This window comes from Schistocerca nitens, chromosome 2, assembly GCF_023898315.1.
Source record: "Schistocerca nitens isolate TAMUIC-IGC-003100 chromosome 2, iqSchNite1.1, whole genome shotgun sequence".
NCBI classification, from domain to species: Eukaryota; Metazoa; Arthropoda; class Insecta; order Orthoptera; family Acrididae; genus Schistocerca; species Schistocerca nitens.
In genome coordinates, this window is record NC_064615.1 from 920,710,905 (window position 1) to 920,734,728 (window position 23,824).

The 23,824-nt window shown below is 42.6% G+C and overlaps 1 protein-coding gene across 2 annotated transcripts in view; it reads right to left on the minus strand.

Moving 5' to 3' along the window:
- Positions 1-23,824, minus strand: part of LOC126237240 (lactosylceramide 4-alpha-galactosyltransferase-like) — a 543,469-nt gene that overhangs the window by 453,890 nt on the left and 65,755 nt on the right. Inside the window, exon 1 of one of the 2 annotated variants that reach the window (XM_049947143.1) lies at positions 81-169. The exons of the other annotated variant lie outside the window; for it this stretch is intronic. Coding sequence (XP_049803100.1) covers positions 81-89 — 9 coding nt within the window. The 5' untranslated portion in view covers positions 90-169. Of the gene's footprint in view, positions 1-80; positions 170-23,824 lie in introns of those variants that run through there. 2 annotated transcript variants of the gene reach the window in all.

Consider the following 23,824-nt stretch of genomic DNA (forward strand, 5'->3'; position numbering starts at 1 on the left):
TACACGTGCTCTGCGGTCGAAGAAAGCTTGTATCATGCAAATTGTGTCTTTTGCTTGCTTATATAGAATTTGTCGCTTACCACCACCATCAGCGATGACACCTCGCAACAAATGGAACGAAAATTCACTAAATAACTCGCTACGATTACGTTTTATGCTCACACTGGCTATATGACATTCACAGTAAAGCGCTCAGAACGCTACTGCGCGCTCATTGGCTATCGGAGAATGCGTGACGTAGGTGGACAGAGCAAGCCTGTACTCGACCGCCATCGTTCGTCATTCCATCTGTAATAAACATTCGTACGGACATAAGCTACATATTTTCTTAAACAACAATGTACAGGTTTTCTGTTGAAACCAACTGCGAGGAAGAAACCGCTGTGTTTTGCTCTGCTGTGAAAACGTGAGGTTCTGTTTTCCTTCTCGCAGTCAGTTTTAAGAACGATAGTAGGGTGCATATATCATTAGAGAAAATTATTTCTTGCATACATATTCTTTCTTATAACATAGATTTTTAAAGAAAAATTATATGCACACTAATGTGCTGTTTTGTTTCCTTCATCGCAGTCGGTTTTCACAGAAAACAGAAAAGTTGTATCGATGGCTTATCAGCTTACGATGGGGTACTATTGCGGAATGAATTTGCAATAACATAAGTAGGGTGAAGACCGGATGGAGGAGGAGGAGTAGATGGACAGAGTAGGGGGAAATGAAATCATATAGAGGGGAGGAAGGAGGATATCTACATAGAGACGAGCAGCGGGAGACAGAGACATTCGACACGCATATAGCCGACGGCCATCGACAGCAATAAGAAACTTGCAGCTGCACCACATCTCCTATGGCGATTATGAGCTGACAATAAACTAAGTGATTGAATAATGGATGTTTTTAAAATTATGTTCAGTCTCTTCTTGGCTGCTGCATAACAAAGTTTGTTACACGAGTTAACAAGTGATGTGTTGCATATAATGTATATATCTTGTGAAAAACCCATGTGAAAAGTTTCTAAAATTAAGTAATAATCATTCAATTATGCATACTATCATATGCGCCTATGAAATAGTTTGCTTCTGTTGTGCCTGTTGTGAAAATTTTAATCAACTGGTTACATACCGTGTGCTTATAATTCAAGCACAGCTACTGCAGTGCGGACTGTAATTATCGTATGTTAGTGAAACTTGGTAGATATGCTGATGCATTAATGCGGAACCGATTTACGTTGGAAAACAAATTAGTTCTGTTTGTGGCCTCCAGGTGCAACTCTGCCGCTGTACACTGTTCGTATGACGGTATGACATCCACCCTGTCATTTGATAAGTTATAACGTGAGTGAATAGTATGGCTATCGCGAAGAGAGACTGAGCTGTCAGTATGTGAACGGCAGCAACTACAGAGCTGCACTGAGGGAGTAACGCCGTCCGAAAAGTCTGAGGAGCGGCCAGACGCCATTAATTGGTTTAAAGAAGATGATAATGAAATTCGAAAACAACGCGTGAGCTTGGTGTGGCATCCGGAATATGTTCAGATGTGTGTGAAATCTTATGGGACGTAATTGCTAAGGTCATCAGTCCCTAAGCTTACACACTGCTTAACCTAAATTATCCTAAGGGCAAACACGCACACTCATGCCCGAGGGAGGGCTCGAACCTCCGTCGGGACCAGCCGCACAGTCCATGACTGCAGCGCCCAAGACCGCTCAGCTAATCCCGCGCGGCATCCGGAATAGGAAGGCGTCCTATTCCAGTGGAATTTATTGCGATTGCTCTAACTGACCATTCAGAACGAGAACCGCGTAGTGCCAGTGCTCGAGCAGTGGAACGACAACAGTCCATCCTATGGTCAACAGCACGGAAAGTTCGCAGTCTGTTTTAGACTGGTACCTGCGCATGATCCAGACGGTGCAGCATCTGAAACGCGAGCCGCAACAGCGTTCTTTAATTGTTCTTCGGTTCCTGACACGGGTCGAAGTGGATGACATGTGGACGGGTAATATTCTATTAAGTGACGAGGCACATTTTACGCTACAGGATGCAGTGAATAAACATAGCTGCTGAATTTGCGGTTCTGTTAAACATGCGCCGTTGCGTACAAAGAGCCATTGCATACGCCATATGTGACTGTGTGGTGTGGATTCACAAGCGCCTTTATTCTCGGTCCGTTCTTCTTTTAGAGACGGCCTAGATGGCCTGTCGGGTGTACCGTGACGTCCTCACATTATCGAGACCGCCTCGTACAGAATGTGATGCCTGCTTTGGAAGAGTGCAATTGTGTGGAAAACACTGTTTTCACGCAAGCTGGGGAAGCACTTCATGTCGCTCGCCCAGTAAAAGATCTGGTGACGCAGCCTTCCACGAATGTGTTATCTCCAAAGGTTTACCAGATGAATGACCTCCAGGATCACCTGATCTAAATCATGTGACTTTTGGCTCTGACGATACCTAAAAGAACGCATTTACCATCTGATCTGAAGGCCAGCATACAGAAACACATTGCTCAGATTCCACCAGAACTCTTGCGAGCAAGTGTTGATCACGTCGTTTTACGGATGCAGCTTCTCGTCGACGTCTCTGGTGCGCATATTGAACAACTTGTGTAAGCGGCGGTTAACAATAAAATCAGCGTTATGCCTTCCTCCCTTGTTCTAATCTATTACATACTGAAACATTACTATACGTCTTTCTCGCAATCATAGTGCCAGATTTGCATGGCGGTGGCCAAAACTGGAACTAACTTTTTTTCCAGTGTAAATCGGTTCCGCATTAACGCGTTGATATATCTACAAAGTTTCGCTGTCGTATGATAATTACATCCCACACTGGACCTGAATGGGTAGCTGCACTGCAATTATAACCACTCGTTATTTAAGTCTTTAAATTATGAGAAATGCTAAAAGTTTGAAGTGTATCTTTGCTTTTGGAATGCTTTGCCATGATGCACTTACGGAACGGTGTTTTCTGTTTTAAAAAACGGATTCTGTTTTAAATTGTATGTGGAAGAACGGAATATGTTTTAAATTGTATGTGTATGAAAGATACATATTTCAATTACTTGACTATAACCTGACGTAATATCAGAAATTGAGCAGAAACCAGTGGGCCACCATTTTGTTTAAGTGCTTGATGAAATATCGTTCTTGGTTGTCTTGGCAACGATGAAAGAACAACTACGGAATATTAAGACAGCTGCCGTGCGGGATTAGCCGAACGGTCTTAGGCGCTGCAGTCATGAACTGTGCGGCTGATCCCGGCGGAGTCCTCCCTCGGGCATGGGTGTGTGTGTTTGTCCTTAGGATAATTTAGGTTAAGTAGTGTGTAAGCATAGGGACTGATGACCTTAGCAGTTAAGTCCCATAAGATTTCACACACATTGAACATTTTTAAGACAGCTGCTGGTAGCGGATATAGGAATGAATTTTCCGTCTTCCTCATGTGAGACGAATCTCTGGCGATACACTGGCGAAAAACATTAAATATCAGAAGCAGTTGTGATGGAGAGCAGACAGCGCGCATTCTGTTCATAAACCACATTTACTGTTTACCAAACACTCACAGTCAAAAGAAGTCCGCTTCACCACAGTTGACATCCTCAGATTTTAATGTGATCAGTGTTTTAAAGCTTGCGCAACACAAGAAACTTTGGTACACCCTCACTCCACCCGACACCTTAAGGTGTGTGGCAGAGGGTACTTCTGATGTCACCATCTTTCCCGCCAGTTCCTGTTCTGTGGAAACGGCATAATTTCTGAAGTTTTTAACTTCTACATTGGAGTTCGTATTGATAACAACTTCCAAGAAGAGAAACACAGAAGTAGATATCCTTGGTGTCGCAAAGCAGCTTAAATCACTTAATAAAGGCAAGGCTTCCGGTCCAGATTGTATACCAGTCACGTTACCCTCACAGTATGCTGATACAAAGCTACATATTAAGCAATTATATATAACCGCTCGCTCACAGAAAGATCTACCTAAAGACTGGAAAATTGCTCAAGTCACACGCATACCCAAAAAGGAAAGTAGGAGTAATCCGTTGAATTACAGGCCCATATCACTAACGTCGATTTGCAGTAGGGTTTTGGAACATACACTGTGTTCGGACGTTATGAAGTACCTCGAAGAAAACGATTTATTGACACATAGTCAGCAAGGGTTCAGAAAATACCGTTCTTCCGAAACACAACTAGCTCTTCATACTCATGAAGTAAAGAGTGCTATCGACAGGGGATGTCAAATTGATTCCATATTTTTAGATTTCCAGAAGGCTTTCGACACCGTTCCTCACAGGCGTCTTCTAACTAAACTGTGTGCCTATGGAATATCGCCTCAGTTGTGCGACTGGATTCGTGATTTCCTGTCAGAAAGGTCACAGTTCGTAGTAATAGACGGAAAGTCATCGAGTAAAACAAAAGTAATATCCGGCGTTCCCCAAGGAAGCGTTATAGGCCCTCTGTTGTTCCTGATCTATATTAACGACATAGTAGGCAACCTGAGTAGTCGTCTTAGATTGTTTGCAGATGGTGCTGTCATTTACCGTCTTGTAAAGTCATCAGATGACCAAAACGAATTGCAAAATGATTTATATAAGATATCTGTATGGTGAGAAAAGTGGCAGTTGACCCTGAATAACGAAAAGTGTGAAGAAATTTCGATTATGCGATGGGTCACACAAATCTGAAGGCTGTAAATTCAACTAAATACTTAGGGATTACGATTACAAATACCCTAAATTGGAACGATCACATAGACAATGTTGTGGGTCAAGCAAACCAAAGACTGCGATTCATTGGCAGAACACTTAGAAGGTGCAACAGGTTTACTAAAGAGACTGCTTACACCACGCTTGTCCGCCCTATTCTGGAGTATTGCTGTGCGGTGTGGGATCCACATCAGATGGGACTGACGGATGGCATCGAAAAAGTTCAAAGGGCGGCTAGTTTTGCATTATCGCGAAATACGGGAGATAGTGCCAAAGACATGATACGTGAACTGGAGTAACAATCATTAAAACAAAGGCGTTTTTTGTTGCGACGGGATCTTCTCATGAAATTTCAATCTCCAGTTTTCTCCTCTGATTGAGAAAACATTGTGTTGGCACCCACATACATAGCGATAAATGATAATCACTATAAAATAAGAGAGATCAGGACTCGCACAGAAAAATTTGAGTGCTCGTTTTTCCCGCGTGCTATTCGAGAGTGGAACGGTAGAGTAACAGCTTGATGGTGGTTCATTGAACCCTTTGCCAGGCACTTTATTGGGAATAGCAGAGTAATCACGTAGATGTAGATGTAGATGAGTGTACAATGATTCTGAATTTAAATGGTTACGGCACATATGTTCTAGTTAAGCCTATTGTCGAATGATCTAATTCTACCATATTTAAATTACAATAAGAGTTAAGCATACCAGTAGTTGTGATACTGATAACATTTGCAGAGATACATGAGATTCCAAAGCCATTGTTGTTCTTGTGGTCTTCAGTCCGAAGACTGGTTTGATGCAGCTCTCCAGTCCTATCCAAGCCTCTTCATCTCCGAACACCTACCGCAGATTACATCTTTCTGGATCTGCTTACTGGATTCATCTCTTGGTCTCCCTCTACGAATTTTAACCCCCCACACTTCAGACCAATAGTAAATTGGTGATTCCTCGATGTGTCTGAATGCGTCCTATCAACCGATCCCTTCTTCTAGTCAGGTTCTGCATCAAATTTCTGTTCTCCCCCTCTTTATTCAGTACCTCCTAATTAGTTACGTGATCTACCTATCCTATCTTCAGCATTCTTATATAACCCAAAATTTCAAAAGCTTCTATACTCTTCTCGTCTTAACTGTTTATCGCCATGTTTCGCTTCAGTTTCAGAAAAGGCTTCCTAACATTTATACCTATATTCGATATTAACAAATTTCTCCTCCTCAGAATCGCTTTGTTGCCATAGTCCGTCTATATTTTATACCCTCTCTACTTCAGCCATCATCAGTTATTTTGCTGCCTAAGTAGCAAAATTCATCTACTGCTTTAAATGTCTCGTTCCTAATTCCCTCAGAATCACCCGATTTAATTCAACTACATTCCATTATCCTAATTTGGCTTTGTTGATGTTCATCTTATATCCTCATTTCAAGACCCTGTCCATTCCATTCAACTGCTCTTTCAAGTCCTTTGTTGTCCCTGGCAAAATTACAATGTCATCTGCAAACATCGAAGTTTTTATTTCTTCTCCCTGAACTTTAATTCTTTGGTTTCCTTTACTTCTTGTTCAGTGCACTGAATAACATCGGGGATAGGCAACAACCCTGTCTCACTCCATCCTCAACCACTGCTTCTGTTTCATGGCCCTTGACTCTTGTAACCCCGGTCTGGTTTCTGTACTGGTTGTAAATAGCCTTTCGCTCCCTGTGTTTTATCCCTGCTACCTTTGGAATTTCATAGAATATTCCAGTCTACATTGTCAAAACCTTTCTCTAAGTCTACAAATGGTATAAACGTACGTTTGCCTTTCCTGAACCTGTCTTCTACGATACGTTGTAGTGTCAGCATTGCCTCGAGTGTTCCTACATTTATCCGTAATCCTAACTGATCTTCTCCGACGTGGCTTCTACCAGTTTTTCCATTCTTCTGTAAAGAATTAGTGTTAGCATTTTGTAACCATTACATAGTTTGGTAATATTGATAAATGTCGGCACCTGCTTTCTTTGGAAGTGGAATTACTATATTCTTCTTGTAGTCTGACGGTATTTTGCCTGTATCATGCAGCTTGCACGCCTGACGGGAGGGTTTTGTCATGGTTGGCTCTCCCCCATTTTGCTTTCATCTATAACTTCTCCCATTTCTATAATACTGCCTTCAAGTTCATCTCCCTTTTATAGACGCTCCATCTGCTCCTTCCACCTTTCAGCTTTCCCTTCTTTGCTTAGGGCTGGTTTTCCATCTGGGCGCTTGATAATCACACAGCTGCTTCTCTTTTCTCCAGAATTCTCTTTAATTTTTCTGTAGCGGTATCTGTCTTTCCCCTGGTGAAACATGTATTCGTCCTCTAGCCCTTACCAGTTAGCCATTTTGCACTTCCTATCAACCCCAATTTTTAGACGTTTGTATTCCCTTTCTCCTGCTTCATTTGTTGCATTTTTATAATTTATCGTTTAATCAATTAAATTCAACATCTCCTGCGTTACCCAAGGCTTTCTACTAGACCTTGTCTTTTTACCTATTTGATCCTGTGCTGCTTTCACTATTTCAACTCCCAAAGTTACCTATTCGTCTTCTACTGTATACTTTTACCCTGTTCTAGTCAAACCTTGCCTAATGCTCCCTTGACACTCTCTTCAGCCTCTTGTTCTCTCAACTTATCCAAGTGCGTACTCTTAATTTCCTAACATTCTTCAATTTCATCAGTTTTAAACTGCGGTTCATAACCAATACATTGTGATCGCAGTACACATCTGCCCCTGGAAATGTCTTCAATTAAAATCTGGTTCCGAAATCTCTTACTATTAGACAATAAAATAGAAACCTTCCAGTGTCTCCACGTCTCTTCCACGTACTCGTATACAACCTTCTTTAACGGTTCTTAAAGCAAGTGTCATTGTTGATTAAATTTTTCTCTGTACAATATTCTACCAGGCGGCTTCCTCTTTCATTCCTTTCCCCCTGTTCATATTCACTTACTTTTTTCCTTCTCCTTCTTTTCGTACTGTCAGAGTCATTCCCACATCCCAATTAAATTCTAGTCTCCTGTAAGTACCTGAATAATTTCGTTTATCTCATCATACATTTCTTCAATCTCTTCATCATCTACGGAGCTATACTTTTACATGAACTCATCTCTCATTAGTCGTTTTACTCATTGTTGAGTGTCGTGACCTCATTTCCGCACTCATTCTTACTTAGTTGAAACTTCAGATAGATGTCTCCATTCACAGCGATCTTCGAGCATTCTTAGTACGATGTGAAGAGGCAGGCTGCTAATCTTCTTCGCTTGATACAACCATCTGTTTGCTGCTCTTCCACGTGATCTTCTGTCGTCAGTTTTTCCCTGCACAATGGTCTTCTCTAAATTATCCCCTTTCCTTCTCAAGATTTGCCCAAGGAACTGAAGGTATCTTTGACTGACACGAGAAGATAACCTTCTTGTGATTTTAAGGTCTTCTATTATTGAAACATTTGTTCTTTTTTGTGTCCACGGTACACGTAGCATTCTCCGCCATCACCACATGTCGAAGGCATAAATTCTATCACTACCTTTCACGGTCCAGGTCTAGCATCCGTATAAGAATACAGGAAACACCAATGCTTCTACCAAGCGCATCTTCGTTGTCTTGGATATTGCCCGATTCTGCCATATCTTAGTGAGTTTGACCATTGCGGCTCGGCCAATAATGATTCGTCGTCTTATCTCTTTATCACACTTTCCTGTGCAATTGATCAGAGAGCCTAGATATACATAATCACTCACTATCTCCGAATTCCTTAAGCATCCTCTAAATTGGCTCTCATCGTTGCCTTGGCGATTTATAACCATTAGTTTTTTTTTTTCATGTTAATCCCTAGGCCAACGTTTAGACTAAAATCTTTCACTCTTGAGAACAAATTACCGAGTTCTTACTCACTTCCTGCTACGAGTGTAGGATCATCAGCGAAACGTAAATTGTTGATTTTCCTGCCGCCAATTGAAATCATGAACTACAAGACTAATAAATGTAACAGAAATCGAAGGTTTTAACATGTATTTGTGAAACAGACTAAAAGATGTGTACAACAAATTTAGCGTCAACGAAAAATGTAATTTATTCTGTAACACAGCCTACAGTTTCCAAGAAAAGTATTCAAAAACAAGATTAATAAATTATAGGCTGGCCGGAGTGGCCGCGCGGGGTTAGGCGCTACAGTCTGGAGCCGAGCGACCGCTACGGTAGCAGGTTCGAATCCTGCCTCGGGCAGGGATGTGTGTGATGTCCTTAGGTTAGTTAGGTTTAATTAGCTCTAAGTTCTAAGCGACTGATGACCTCAGAAGTTAAGTCGCATAGTGCTCAGAGCCATTTTTGAATAAATTATAGTTCTGTCACTTGTTAATTTAGTTTCCGCAAGTGTTAGCGGACAAGCGTACATCAACTGCCACTGCTACCAAACGTAGCACATTATTTTGATTGCAGAGGTTAACGACGAAGTGTCGTTCGAAATACTGGTTGAAATTGCTAGGCAAATCGTTCTTGTCTGACGCAGTCGAAACAAACCGTTTTAAACGCAGGCGTTTTATGGCTCGTGTGTGCGGTCCTCAACGGCGTAAATATACTGTACAGTAAATGTCGCGATAACATACCTAGGATGTCTAGGTACTATAATTATCTGACTACAGCTTTCAGCTTCGTGCTGTCACCCAGGCTGCAGAACAAAAATGGCTCTGAACACTATGGGACTTAACTGCTGTGGTCATCAGTCGCCTAGAACTTAGAACTACTTAAACCTAACCAACCAAAGGAAGTCACACACATCCATGCTCGAGGCAGGATTCGAACTTGCGACCGTAGCGGTCGCGCGGTTCCAGACTGTAGCGCTTAGAACCGTTCGGCCACTCCGACCGGCCGGCTGCAGAACATTCTTGCTCTTCAGAGCGATCTACCACTTCTTCACCACGTACACTGACTGGAGTACTCGGGTTGTCTACGACGCATAGTACGACGTTATCAGACATGGTTTTTTGAGGAGTCAAGTGTAAGCACACTGGGCAAACTGTTATTCGTCCCCAGGACAAAGTGTTAATGTAGTGGAAACCAGCTTCTAGCTTTGATTAAGGTATCAAACTCGGTGTGGAGGAGAGTCCGTAATACTGTTCAGGTGCGCTGTATACAGTTGAAGCCACTCAGACTGGATCCCGCAAAGCTATCAAACAGCGGGATGTTGACTGCTATGTTTCCTTCCCTTGTTCCAATCAGGCCCAGACACTTTATATGGGATTAAAATAGGGATAGTCAACCAGCCAGTCGAGGTGCGACAGATAGCCTGAGTGTTCCTCAGAACAGGAACATAAGTTTTTGCAGCCCTGTGAAGACGACTGTTGTCGTCTTGGAAGACAGCGTACTCATCATGAAGTTGAAGAAGAAAGGGAAGCATTGGTCAAGAGAAAGTTGAAATAAAAATTTCTGTTCATGTTTACAGTAACTTGAATGATGATAAGCAAGTTCTCGGACGAAAACCACTCACAGCACGTTACAGAACCAATCCGCCCTAAACTGGACTCTTCACAAACTACGGGGTTAAACGCCTCATTGGGACATCGGTGCAATAGAAGCCTTCTGTCACTTCTAAAGAGGCAACATCAAAAATCGTCGCCTTTTGCGAGACTCCCAACTCCAAATGCACATTGTATGCAGTTCCATTCGGAATGTTCTCTCGAAAGTAGGTTGAGATGGACCTGCATTAACTGACACGAGCAATTCCTCCCGGGTTGGAAAATGAATGACGCTCACTAGGCGTGACAGTCGTGTTTGGTCTCTATCAGTTAGAATATTTACGAAGATTATTTTTACGCCCTGTTAAAGGGTTGCGAGTAGTACATATTTCTAGATTTTCAGAGATCAGATCGGAACTTATCATTCACTGGAATAACATGATGTTAGAAAGAACTCCTCTCACATCAGGTAAAATTGTTGTTTATTAAAACTCAACCGGTTTCGTGGCTTTAAACCGCATCATTAGGTCAACCTACGTGGTAAAAAGCGAAATGCAGTGTCACCACTTTTTGCGGATATTGAAATGAGGAATGTTTAAAATATACTCATAGTGTTAAAGGACCATGGGCATACCCATGCTCCTAGTCAGAAGTAAATATTCAGAGAATATAGTCAATATTATGGCGAGCGAAAGATAAAGAAGTAGTGCCCCATTCTTTAAAATTGCCTGCATCTAAAAAGAAAGAAGAAAATATTTTATAGTGAGCAGACGATATTTTTTTTTACAAAAAAAGAGGCCGGACTGGCGGTAAAGAATTTTAACTGCTAACATGATTAGTCGCAGCACACGCAAATTATAATGTGGACGGAACAAGGTGGCAGTGTCTTACTAGTATGACAGCAGGGCAGATCAGTGCAGGGCATGGCAAAAGCGGCCCGCACGAACGACAGAGACTAGTTGGCTGGCGGAACGGAAGCTATCCATGTGGACAGTGTGACGTCACATACTTTGACTAGGAGCGCTGGGTCGTTACCTTTAAATGCGAGAACAGTACAGAATTTTATTACCTACTAGCATCTAATCACACGAACAATCAAAATTAGCCAGAATGCCATGGTGCTTCAATTCCAACTGGCTATTCAACGTGAACTGTGCGTTGTATTTCCACTTAATCTAATATATTCAACATATGGCCTTTTTTCTTTTTTGTGAAGTATTTTAAATTTTCTGAAGTACTTCGAGTAAGTGCGCTGTTAAAGCAGAGTGGGGATTATTTAAGTTAAGGTGTTTCTGAAATCTTATTCGAAAAGACCTACCGGTTGGTCCTATGTATTTCTTAGGGCCATCACTGCATGCAACGCAGTATACACCTGCTTCATTATATTTATTCACCACAGCATTTTCCTTGTGCCTGAGTCTTCTACCTAGATCTGAAAATGTAAAATACGCTGAAATAATGTTTTTGGACTTCATATGTCTGCCATTTTTTTGGATATTGCACCCAGATATGATTCTACAAAAAATAGATCTTTCCTTTGTCTGCTGGTTTAAGCGTTATAAAATCTACCTCTGATCCACTATGGGACGGAAGATTTCTCTTTTTCAATATACTTCTATTAACTGCGTTAACGAATTCTGGATCGTAACCGTTTTGATACGCAATATACCGTATAACCTCATATTCAGCCACTTGAGCTTCTCTGGTAAGGGGCACTTCATACATGCGGTTTATCATGGCTCGGAATGCTGCGGATTTATATTTCATTGGGTGACATGATTGCCTGTGTATGACAATATCTGTCGTGGTTGGCTTTTGGTAAATATAGAAGCATACATTTCTTTTTTGAGTCTGTCCTTCCGGTAATTATTTCTTTTCAGATTTCTTCACATTTTTCACGCAGCCATTTCATCTTAGCTTTCCTACACTTCTTAATTATTTCATTCCTCAGCGACTTTTATTTCTGTATTCCTGAATTTACCTTTTTGTACTTACATTTTTGTACTTTCATCGACTAACTGACGTATTTCTTTTGTTACCCATAGTTTGTTCGCAGTTCTTTGTAATCGTGTTTTTGTTTCCGACTTGCCCTTTTTAGAGATGTTCATTCCTCTTCAACTATACTGCATCCTGAGCTGTTCCTTATAGCTGTATCTATAGCCTTAGAGAACTTCAAGCGTATCTCGTCGTTCCTCAGTACTTCTGTGTCCCACTTCTTTGCGTATTGATTCTTCCTGCGTAAACTGTTAACTTAAGCCTACTCTTCGTGACTACTACATTGCCATCTGAGTCTGCTCCTCGGTACGCCTTACAATCCAATATTTGATTTCGGAATCTCTGTCTCACCATGATGTAATCTAATTGAAATCTTATCGTGTCACCTGGATTTTTCCAAGTACACCTCCTCCTCTTGTGATTCTTGAACAGAGTATTCGCTATTACCGAACTCAATTAGTCTCTCTCCTCTCTCATTCCCTGTCCCAAGCCCATGTTCTCCTGTCACCATTTCTTCTACTTCTTCCCTTAAAACTGCATTCCAGTCCCCATCACTGCTAGATTTTCATCTCCCTTTACGTACTGTATTACCCCTTCAGAATCCTCATATACTTTCCTTTCATCTTCAGATTGCGACGTCGGGATGTATACCTCAACTATTTTTGTCGGTGTTGGTTTCCTGGCGATTCTGGTAATAACAACCCTATCACTGTACTGTTCACAGTAACACATTTTCTTCCCTACCTTCCCACTCATTACTAATCCTACTCCTGTTGTACCATTTTCTGATGCTGTTGATATTAACCTAGACTCATCTGACCAGAAATCCTTGTCTTCTTTCCATTTCACTTCACTGACCCCTGCTATATCTAGACTGAGCCTTTGTATTTCCTTTTTTCAGATTTTCTAGTTTCCCTAACACATTCAAATTTCTGACATTCCACGCCCCGGCTCGTAGAACATTATCGTTTCTTTTGTTATTCAATCTTTTCCTCATGGGCACCTCCCACTTTGCAGTCCCCTCCCGGATATGCGAATGGGGGACTATTCCGGAATCTTTTGCCAATGGAGACGTCATTATGACACTTTTTTTAATTACAGGCCACTTGTCCTGTGGATATACGTTACGTGTCATTAATGCAATGGTGTCCATTGCCTTCTGCAGGCTCATGCCGTTGATCATTGCTGATTCTTCCGCCTTTAGGGGCAGTTTCCCACCCGTAGGACAAGAGAATGCCCCGAACCTCCGTCCGCTCCTCCGCCATTTTTGACAAGGCTGTTGGCAGAATGAGGGTGACTTCTTACGCCGGAAGTCTTCGGCAGCGAATGCTGATTATTAATCAAAATTCAAGCAGCGGCGGTATTCGAACGCGGGGCAGAAGACGTTTTGATTATGAATAAAAGACGCTACCCCTAGATCACAGGGTCTGTGCACATGGTCTATAGCGCATATATATATATATATATATATATATATATATATATATATATATATATATATATATATATTTTACAGCTTGGAAAACGTTTCCTTCAACATGTAATGCTCGCGAACATGGTCAATAGCGCATTTTTTTATAGGTTGGAAAACGTTTCCTTCAGCATGTAACGTGGGACAGTCTTGCAGCAGCCTGACGTAGAATCTTCGTTCCGTTCACTAATGTCACCAGAGACATTTCTGATCAGACGAGCAACCGCTACTTTCTTCCTAATCGCCGTTCAATCATTCATTAGAAAGATCTGGCTCTTTTTATCAGTTCAGGAGCACTACATCATTTCTTGTAGACACATTGAACAGTCCGCATTGATACACCAAGAAATCGAGCATCTTCGAAACGGATTGGTCGTGGAAACGTCCAGACACGATACCTCCTTTCTGCCATTGTCACGTCACCACGTCGACCCATCTTACGGTATTGATTCAATACAATTTAGCGTCACATACACACTACTACACTCCTGGAAATTGAAATAAGAACACCGTGAATTCATTGTCCCAGGAAGGGGAAACTTTATTGACACATTCCTGGGGTCAGATACATCACATGATCACACTGACAGAACCACAGGCACATAGACACAGGCAACAGAGCATGCACAATGTCGGCACTAGTACAGTGTATATCCACCTTTCGCAGCAATGCAGGCTGCTATTCTCCCATGGAGACGATCGTAGAGATGCTGGATGTAGTCCTGTGGAACGGCTTGCCATGCCATTTCCACCTGGCGCCTCAGTTGGACCAGCGTTCGTGCTGGACGTGCAGACCGCGTGAGACGACGCTTCATCCAGTCCCAAACATGCTCAATGGGGGACAGATCCGGAGATCTTGCTGGCCAGGGTAGTTGACTTGCACCTTCTAGAGCACGTTGGGTGGCACGGGATACATGCGGACGTGCATTTCCTGTTGGAACAGCAAGTTCCTTTGCCGGTCTAGGAATGGTAGAACGATGGGTTCGATGACGGTTTGGATGTACCGTGCACTATTCAGTGTCCCCTCGACGATCACCAGTGGTGTACGGCCAGTGTAGGAGATCGCTCCCCACACCATGATGCCGGGTGTTGGCCCTGTGTGCCTCGGTCGTATGCAGTCCTGATTGTGGCGCTCACCTCCACGGCGCCAAACACGCATACGACCATCCCTTGGCACCAAGGCAGAAGCGACTCTCATCGCTGAAGACGACACGTCTCCATTCGTCCCTCCATTCACGCCTGTCGCGACACCACTGGAGGCGGGCTGTATGATGTTGGGGCGTGAGCGGAAGACGGCCTAACGGTGTGCGGGACCGTAGCCCAGCTTCATGGAGACGGTTGCGAATGGTCCTCGCCGATACCCCAGGAGCAACAGTGTCCCTAATTTAGAGAGACCACGGAAAACATAATCAGGGGGGCCGGGTGCGAGTTTGAACCGTCGTCCTCCCGAATACCAGTCCAGTATGTTAACTACTGCGCTATTTCGGTCGGTGCAGAAGAAGACCATTAGATAAAGCACTCCAAAATTTGTCAACTATGATATTCGACTTGATTGTATGTGATAACTAGGTTAGCAAAAAACCGAGACTGTTATAATAAATTCTAACCTCCTTGCAAAATGCAAGAAATAACCACCACCCCAGCAGCGAAAAACGAAGAGCAGCACTGTTGTCTTGCGGTTGCCATATCTATAATTGGGTTGGTGCATATGCTTAAGAAACACAACAGATACACATAATAAGGCCTTTAGTCACAACAATATATTCTCCTGCAGTATTCACAGTAGTTTGCCAACGCTGAGATAATTTTTCGATTCCGAAACTGTCAAAATCACGTGATTTGGAGGCGAAGAATTAGTCGAGCCATATTCGGAGCGCATTTTATCTGGAAAGGATGTTCCTTGAAGGTTGTTCGACAGAGAGCGGAAAAGGTGAAAATCTGAGGGCGCGAGATCAGGTGCATAAGGTGGGTGCGGAATAACTTCCCAACTCAGTTCGTCTATAATGTTTTTTTCAGTCTGGCAGAATGTAGGCGGGAATTATCGTGGAGTAGCATCACTTCACTCAGTCTTTCTGCTAATTTTTTATATTTATGACACAAGAGGTTCAGAACTAAAACAATTTCCTACGGATGTTGAATACTACCCTCAGAAAGCCTGGAGAGAACAGACTATGAACTTTCCCACGTGCCTGTATTATTCAAATGGGTTCACCCACGTCGCTACCAACAGCGTAGTTCCGTGGTACGATGCTAACCCGCCATACGGAGGGCCAGGGTTCGATTCCCAGATGATTGGTATTTTCAAACATAGTTGATGAATATTTTTAAACATAGTCGCATGCTCTACAAGCATTTCCGTGAGCGAGAAATACATAAAGAATAAACAAAAACAGCGCTCGCGACTAGTAATTGCTGGATTGCTGGTTCGAGTCTAGTTTCGGTAATTACTTTTTCAGTTTTTTCCGTTCAGTTCGAATACCTACGTCATATAAATATATGCTAATTAACATATATTTAATCATAATTTTTATGAAAAATGCACGTCTCCTTGTTTATAATTATGTATCACACACAAAACTCCAGTTTCCGTTGCAGATATAAATCCCTAATCCAGATATAAATCCCTAATCCAGTTTTCATTGCAGCTATAAATCCCTGATCACCTTACCTTTATATATAAGGTTGTTTAAAAAAAATTAAAATTAATTTTTTTCCATCTTTATGTACTCTTAGCTTAACGGAAATGCCCGGTGAACATGAACCTTTGTTAAAAAATGTAGCACAACTGGAATCGAAGACCACCCATGTGGCAGCTGGGCACGCAGCCACGCAACCCATCAAAACAGTCAACTTCCTTTACGGTGTTGAGCAACTTCGGGGAACTTAACTGTTCGTAGGGGATTTTTGAGACTTACATAGTAATACTTTGAGTAACTGATATTTTTTTGTGAATTCCACGGACCAATATATAAAAAAATTGCAGAACTCCGATTACTGTGGGGTCTCTCTGTTAGTTTCCGACTTTTGGAAGAAAGTGTCCGTTTCTGTTCAAGACGTAAACTTGGTATGGCGTCAACAAGTAAACAAATAGAACCTAAAAAGAGGAAATTTATAGAGGAGTTGAGAACTTTTCAAGACAAGTGGACTGTAAACTATTTTTTTTTTTTTGTGAAACATTAAACAATACGTATGTGTCTGATAGGCAATGAATCTGTTTCCAAAAGATTATAACACCAAATGGCATTACGAGACTAAACACGCAGTATAGTTTGATAAGTGCAAGGAACAATTCCTACAAGACCAGGTAAACGACTTAAAAAGAAAACTTTCTGCTCAACAGCAGGTATTTAGAAGGGCGAATTCAGAGTCAACATGCTATGTGAAAGCGAGCTGTGCTGTAGCTCTGATACAGGAAGAAAGTCAAAGCCACATTCAGATGTCGAAATGGTTAAGAATACTTAGACACCGTCGTTGAAATTGTGTGTCCAGAAAAGGAAAAGGATTTTTCTCAAAAAAAAACCCTGTCTCGTCAAACTATTACCAGACATTGGAGGACAAATTGAAGGCAATGTAAAAAACCAGTGCATCTGAGCTCGTATTTTATTCACTATCTTTGGATGAATGCACAGATATGGAGGATACTGCCCAAGTCGTGGTCAGAGGTGTTGATGCCCATTTTAATCAAACAGAAAAAGAATTAGAGGCGTTGTATCCACTTAAGGATACCACGAAGACACGAAATTTGCTGGAAGCAGTTATATTGACATTAAGTGACTTTTCTTTAAAACTAACAACCTACCGGGGCTAACAACGGATGGTGCTCCAGCAATGGCTGGGAAACATGGAGGTTTAGTTCAGTTCATTGAAAACGAGGCCCGCAGAGTTGGCAATATGTCGATGCTAAACTTTCGTTGCGTTATTCATTAAGAGAACTTATGTGCCAAGTCCCTCAAAATGGACCATGTCATGAAGGTAGTTGTCAAAACAATGAACTTTGATAATTCGAAAGGATTGAATCAATGTCAGTTCCAAGAATTTCTGAAGTCTTTGGATTCACAGTATGGTAACATTTTCAGAGATGATAACATTTAGTATTATGCAGAAGTAAGATGGCTAACCCGTGCGAAAATTTTGAAAAGAATGATTTGAAGCAAGAAATACAATCATTCTTTGAAAGCAAGTCAGAAAGACTTCCAGTTCGAAAATACGGAATGGTTTCCGATTTTGCGTTCTTGCTCGGTTTAAATTAGCCACTTGAATGATATTAATACTCGGCCCCAAAAAAAGATCAGCTGATTAATGTCGTGCGTAATCTTATTTCCGCATTCCAAATGAAACTTCGGCTTTGGGAGCAACAGTTACGAATAAAAACTTCACACTTTTCCTATATTGTCAAAGCACTCGGTCGTCACCCAGGTGGCAGGTATTAAATACACTCCTGGAAATGGAAAAAAGAACACATTGACACCGGTGTGTCAGACCCACCATACTTGCTCCGGACACTGCGAGAGGGCTGTACAAGCAATGATCACACGCACGGCACAGCGGACACACCAGGAACCGCGGTGTTGGCCGTCGAATGGCGCTAGCTGTGCAGCATTTGTGCACCGCCGCCGTCAGTGTCAGCCAGTTTGCCGTGGCATACGGAGCTCCATCGCAGTCTTTAACACTGGTAGCATGCCGCGACAGCGTGGACGTGAACCGTATGTGCAGTTGACGGACTTTGAGCGAGGGCGTATAGTGGGCATGCGGGAGGCCGGGTGGACGTACCGCCGAGTTGCTCAACACGTGGGGCGTGAGGTCTCCACAGTACATCGATGTTGTCGCCAGTGGTCGGCGGAAGGTGCACGTGCCCGTCGACCTGGGACCGGACCGCAGCGACGCACGGATGCACGCCAAGACCGTAGGATCCTACGCAGTGCCGTAGGGGACCGCACCGCCACTTCCCAGCAAATTAGGGACACTGTTGCTCCTGGGGTATCGGCGAGGACCATTCGCAACCGTCTCCATGAAGCTGGGCTACGGTCCTGCACACCGTTAGGCCGTCTTCCGCTCACGCCCCAACATCGTGTAGCCCGCCTCCAGTGGTGTCGCGACAGGCGTGAATGGAGGGACGAATGGAGACGTGTCGTCTTCAACGATGAGAGTCGCTTCTGCCCTGGTGCCAATGATGGTCGTATGCGTGTTTGGCGCCATGCAGGTGAGCGCCACAATCAGGACTGCATACGACCGAGGCACACAGGGCCAACACCCGGCATCATGGTGTGGGGAGCGATCTCCTACACTGGCCGTACACCACTGGTGATCGTCGAGGGGACACTGAATAGTGCACGGTACATCCAAACAGTCATCGAACCCATCGTTCTACCATTCCTAGACCGGCAAGGGAACTTGCTGTTCCAACAGGACAATGCACGTCCGCATGTATCCCGTGCCACCCAACGTGCTCTAGAAGGTGTAAGTCAACTACCCTGGCCAGCAAGATCTCCGGATCTGTCCCCCATTGAGCATGTTTGGGACTGGATGAAGCGTCGTCTCACGCGGTCTGCACGTCCAGCACGAACGCTGGTCCAACTGAGGCGCCAGGTGGAAATGGCATGGCAAGCCATTCCACAGGACTACATCCAGCATCTCTACGATCGTCTCCATGGGAGAATAGCAGCCTGCATTGCTGCGAAAGGTGGATATACACTGTACTAGTGCCGACATTGTGCATGCTCTGTTGCCTGTGTCTATGTGCCTGTGGTTCTGTCAGTGTGATCATGTGATGTATCTGACCCCAGGAATGTGTCAATAAAGTTTCCCCTTCCTGGGACAATGAATTCACGGTGTTCTTATTTCAATTTCCAGGAGTGTATGTTTCTTTGAAAGCTGACCTAAAATACGAATTCGAAAACAGACTTTAAGAAAAGTTGTCTGCTTTTTTCTGTTTTTGCTACGCCATTCTCCGTTGACAAGCTCATTATCGGGACATTTACAAATGCGATTCTGCGAAATGCAATGTGATGCACAGTTAAAAGATAAATTTAATCAGATTCGTTTGGAAGAGTTCTATAAAACATATTTGTATGAGAAGAAATATCAAGCGTTCTACAAACATGCTTTAAAAATTATTTCATTATTTGGAAACACGTGTGTGAACAGCTTTTTAATTGGATGAACTACATCAGATGGCAAATGAGAACACGAGTTACTGATGTTCATCTGGAAAACTCATTGCGTGTAGCAACAACTTTAGTTGACATCAACGGTGACTCACTTAGTTCAATCAAACAGAGCCAGACATCCCACTAACATTGTATTTCATTAAAGTGCATAATAATTTACAAAATACATTAATACTTCTTGCTTGTTTTGGTTCACAAGACAAAAATTGATAATGCGGCCCGCGGGAAAATCGCCTCTCAAAAATTTGGCCCGCCCTGCCGATAAGGTTGGCCATCCATGGTTTACACGATCTTCATCAAACTCTGAAGGTCTTCCTTAACGTGCAGAGACACTAATGTTGAAACGATTGTCCTTAAAACGAGAAATTTCATGTTCTTGCCGTACTCAGTCCAATGACATTATCCTCATGCCAGGCTCAAATGTGTCTGGCTGCCTCCGCTGTTGTCACCGGTCTCAAAGAGAACAAAACTGTATCTTGGAAATATTCCAATTCCTTCACGTGGCACTCGATTTTCTAGCGCCCACAGCTCCATTCACTACCTCCAAATGACAAAATAATATATAAACTGAATTAGCAACAGTGAACTAGAAATAAAAACTGACAATCACTAAATAAGCCAATAGCAACGAGAATATCAATACGCAAAACAAAAACGCTACGATCATGAGCACCAACCCACTATGTGCTGTAATCCTCCGACGCCTTCTTCCAGTGGGCAAAGTCCATACCTATTTACAAGTTCTTGCAACATGTGTCGTTTTCTTAATGCCGGTTCGACAGCACGCTCAGTAGGTGGTAACACTGCAAAGATAATGACGACTGCTCACGTAGAGAAGCCGATAAAAATACTGTAAAGTAAGCAATAAGAAAAAAACTAAGAAATATAATGGTACTACAAGCTGGAATACAAACTGAATAAACGTACGGAAAGTTTTTAAATTGTGCTTAGTATAGTTGCAACAAAATATAGCAGTCTGCGAGGACAAGAGAAATAAGAATATCATCCACAACCCATAAAAGTGCATTACCCAGCCACAACTACAAGTATTATTCGCACCTGCTGATATAAAAATTTTGTACACCACTTTAATGCGTTCAGTGCGACGGTGCTTAGACGGCACGATTGCCCATGACCTAAATTTTCGGGGCCGGCCGCGGTGGTCTCGCGGTTCTAGGCGCTCAGTCCGGAACCGTGCGACTGCTACGGTCGCAGGTTCGAATCCTGCCTCGGGCATGGATGTGTGTGATGTCCTTAGGTTAGTTAGGTTTAAGTAGTTCTAAGTTCTAGGGGACTGATGACCACAGATGTTAAGTTAAGTCCCATAGCGCTCAGAGACATTTGATTTGAACCTAAATTTTCGCCTAGTGAGGTCGCACCTACCCATTAAGAACATAGAGGCCGATATGATCACAATTTGGTACAGCGTGGCTCCGCAAGTTACAGTCTTATGTGGTAATTAATTAAACACTGCATGGGAGCTTAATTAAAATACAATGCAAATAATTTTAATTTTTGGTAGCTGTATGTCCGATTACGCTATGTCTCGTAAACGGTTGGCCCTGACTAGTATTATTACGCTATCTGACTGCAAAGAACAACAACAAAGAATGAAATGGAAATTTTCACTAACACAATTAATTAATTAAGTCCCCAGCAACTATAAAACCTACGAAACCAAAGCACAAGTGTAACTGTTCTGTGTGTGGAAGTATGACTCAACGTACGCATCTCGCACGGTTCTTCTTCAACAACACAAGAAATTTTAAATATCATTTATACTGAATTAATTAAAGAAAATAGAAATACCATAATTACTCAAGAAAACCAGAATTACACTCTAATACAAGAACACAAGCCAGATGCTTTGTTGACTGAACCTGTAATGACGCATTATTCAGGACATTGAAATAATGAGAAAGAAAAGAAAAGTAGTTTGTTACCTTAATTTATATTGATGAAAAGCACTCTAGACATTACAATCTCTCCACACCGACTCGCTACTATCACATCTCAACAAGAACTTTTCAGTATCACATCTCAGCAAGCACTGCCTACTAGCTCATCTCAACAAACACTCCTCACTACGACATCTCAGCACTGACTACCACGAGTTCTCCCAAAGCACTGCCCACTACGAGTTCTCAATAATCACTGCCAGTGGAGGCGGCGGAACAATACTCTCTAGCGCGATCTCTGGCGCTGTGGCTCAGTGTAGCCACCTTTCATATGCCCTTCCTCCACAGGCTAGAATTTGATGGTATTTTTGCCAGCATTGGTGGTGAAAATACCACCAAATTCGTCAAAAAAATACAGACAAAAATAAAAGATAATATTAATACGTAAATATCACATACTAGATAAAATTTTGGCTTTGCACTGACCTTTCAATAACCTAATATATAAAATACAGTAAGCAATACAAATTCCTTCATACATGTGACTTTACATAACAGTTTACACAAGTATTATGTGGTTAAACAGTTCAATCAATAGCGTCAGCAATGACGAATATGTGCAGGTAAGAGTCTCATAACTTTTCACAAACAGTAATACACAAAAAATCAGTTTATACAAATATTCACATAAACGCTTTCCATAGCCCAAGAAACAAGTAGTTGACAGTTCCAGCAGTAGCACCCAGCAATGGTCAACAGGTGCAAATACCAACAAGTGACATTTTTTCAGTAGAAACAGTCCATCAGTGGCACCCAGTAATGTTGAGTAGGTGCAGACACCAACAAGTAACACCATTTCAGTATAAGCAGTTCCGTTAGTGGCACCAGCAATGTTGAGCAGGTGCACACAGCAACAGGTGACATCTTTTCAGTAGAAGCAGTCCATCAGTGGCACCCAGGAATGTTGAGCAGGTGCAGACATCAACAGGTGACATCTTTTCAGTAGAAGCAGTCCATCAGTGGCACCCAGCAATGTTGAATAGGTGCAGACACCAACAAGTAACACCATTTCAGTAGAAGCAGTCCATCAGTGGCACCCAGCAATGTTGAGCAGGTGCAGACATCAACAGGTGACATCTTTTCAGTAGAAGCAGTCCATCAGTGGCACCCAGCAATGTTGAGCAGGTGCAGACATCAACAAGTAACACCATTTCAGTAGAAGCAGTCCATCAGTGGCACCCAGCAATGTTGAGCAGGTGCGGACAGCAACAAGTAACACCATTTCAGTAGAAGCAGTTCATCAGTGGCACCCAGCAATGTTGAGCAGGTGCAGACATCAACAAGTAACACCATTTCGGTAGAAGCAGTCCATCAGTGGCACCCAGTAATGTTGAGCAGGTGCAGACATCAACAAGTAACACCATTTCAGTATCAGCAGTTCCATTAGTGGCACCAGCAATGTTGAGCAGGTGCACACAGCAACAGGTGACATCTTTTCAGTAGAAGCAGTCCATCAGTGGCACCCAGCAATGTTAAATAGGTGCAGACACCAACAAGTAGCACCATTTCAGTGTAAGCAGTTCCATTAGTGGCACCCAGCAATGTTGAGCAGGTGCAGACATCAACAGGTGACATCTTTTCAGTAGAAGCAGTCCATCAGTGGCACCCAGCAATGTTAAATAGGTGCAGACACCAACAAGTAACACCATTTCAGTAGAAGCAGTCCATCAGTGGCACCCAGCAATGTTGAGCAGGTGCAGACATCAACAGGTGACATCTTTTCAGTAGAAGCAGTCCATCAGTGGCACCCATCATGTAGAAAAAGTGCAAATAACAGTTCATAATATTCCCTATCACTAATCACACAGTTCATCAGCAGAAATTAAACATGTCCTAGTGGCACCAATCATGTAGAAAAAGTGCAAATAACAGTTCATAATATTCCCTATCACTAATCACACAGTTCATCAGCAGAAATTAAACATGTCCAGGTGGCATCCACCATGTTGAAAAGTGCAGCACCATCACTAATCAGACAGTTCAGGCATGAACAATAGTTTGAATACACATACAATGCTTTTACACTAAACATACAAATCATAACAAACACACAAATGATATCA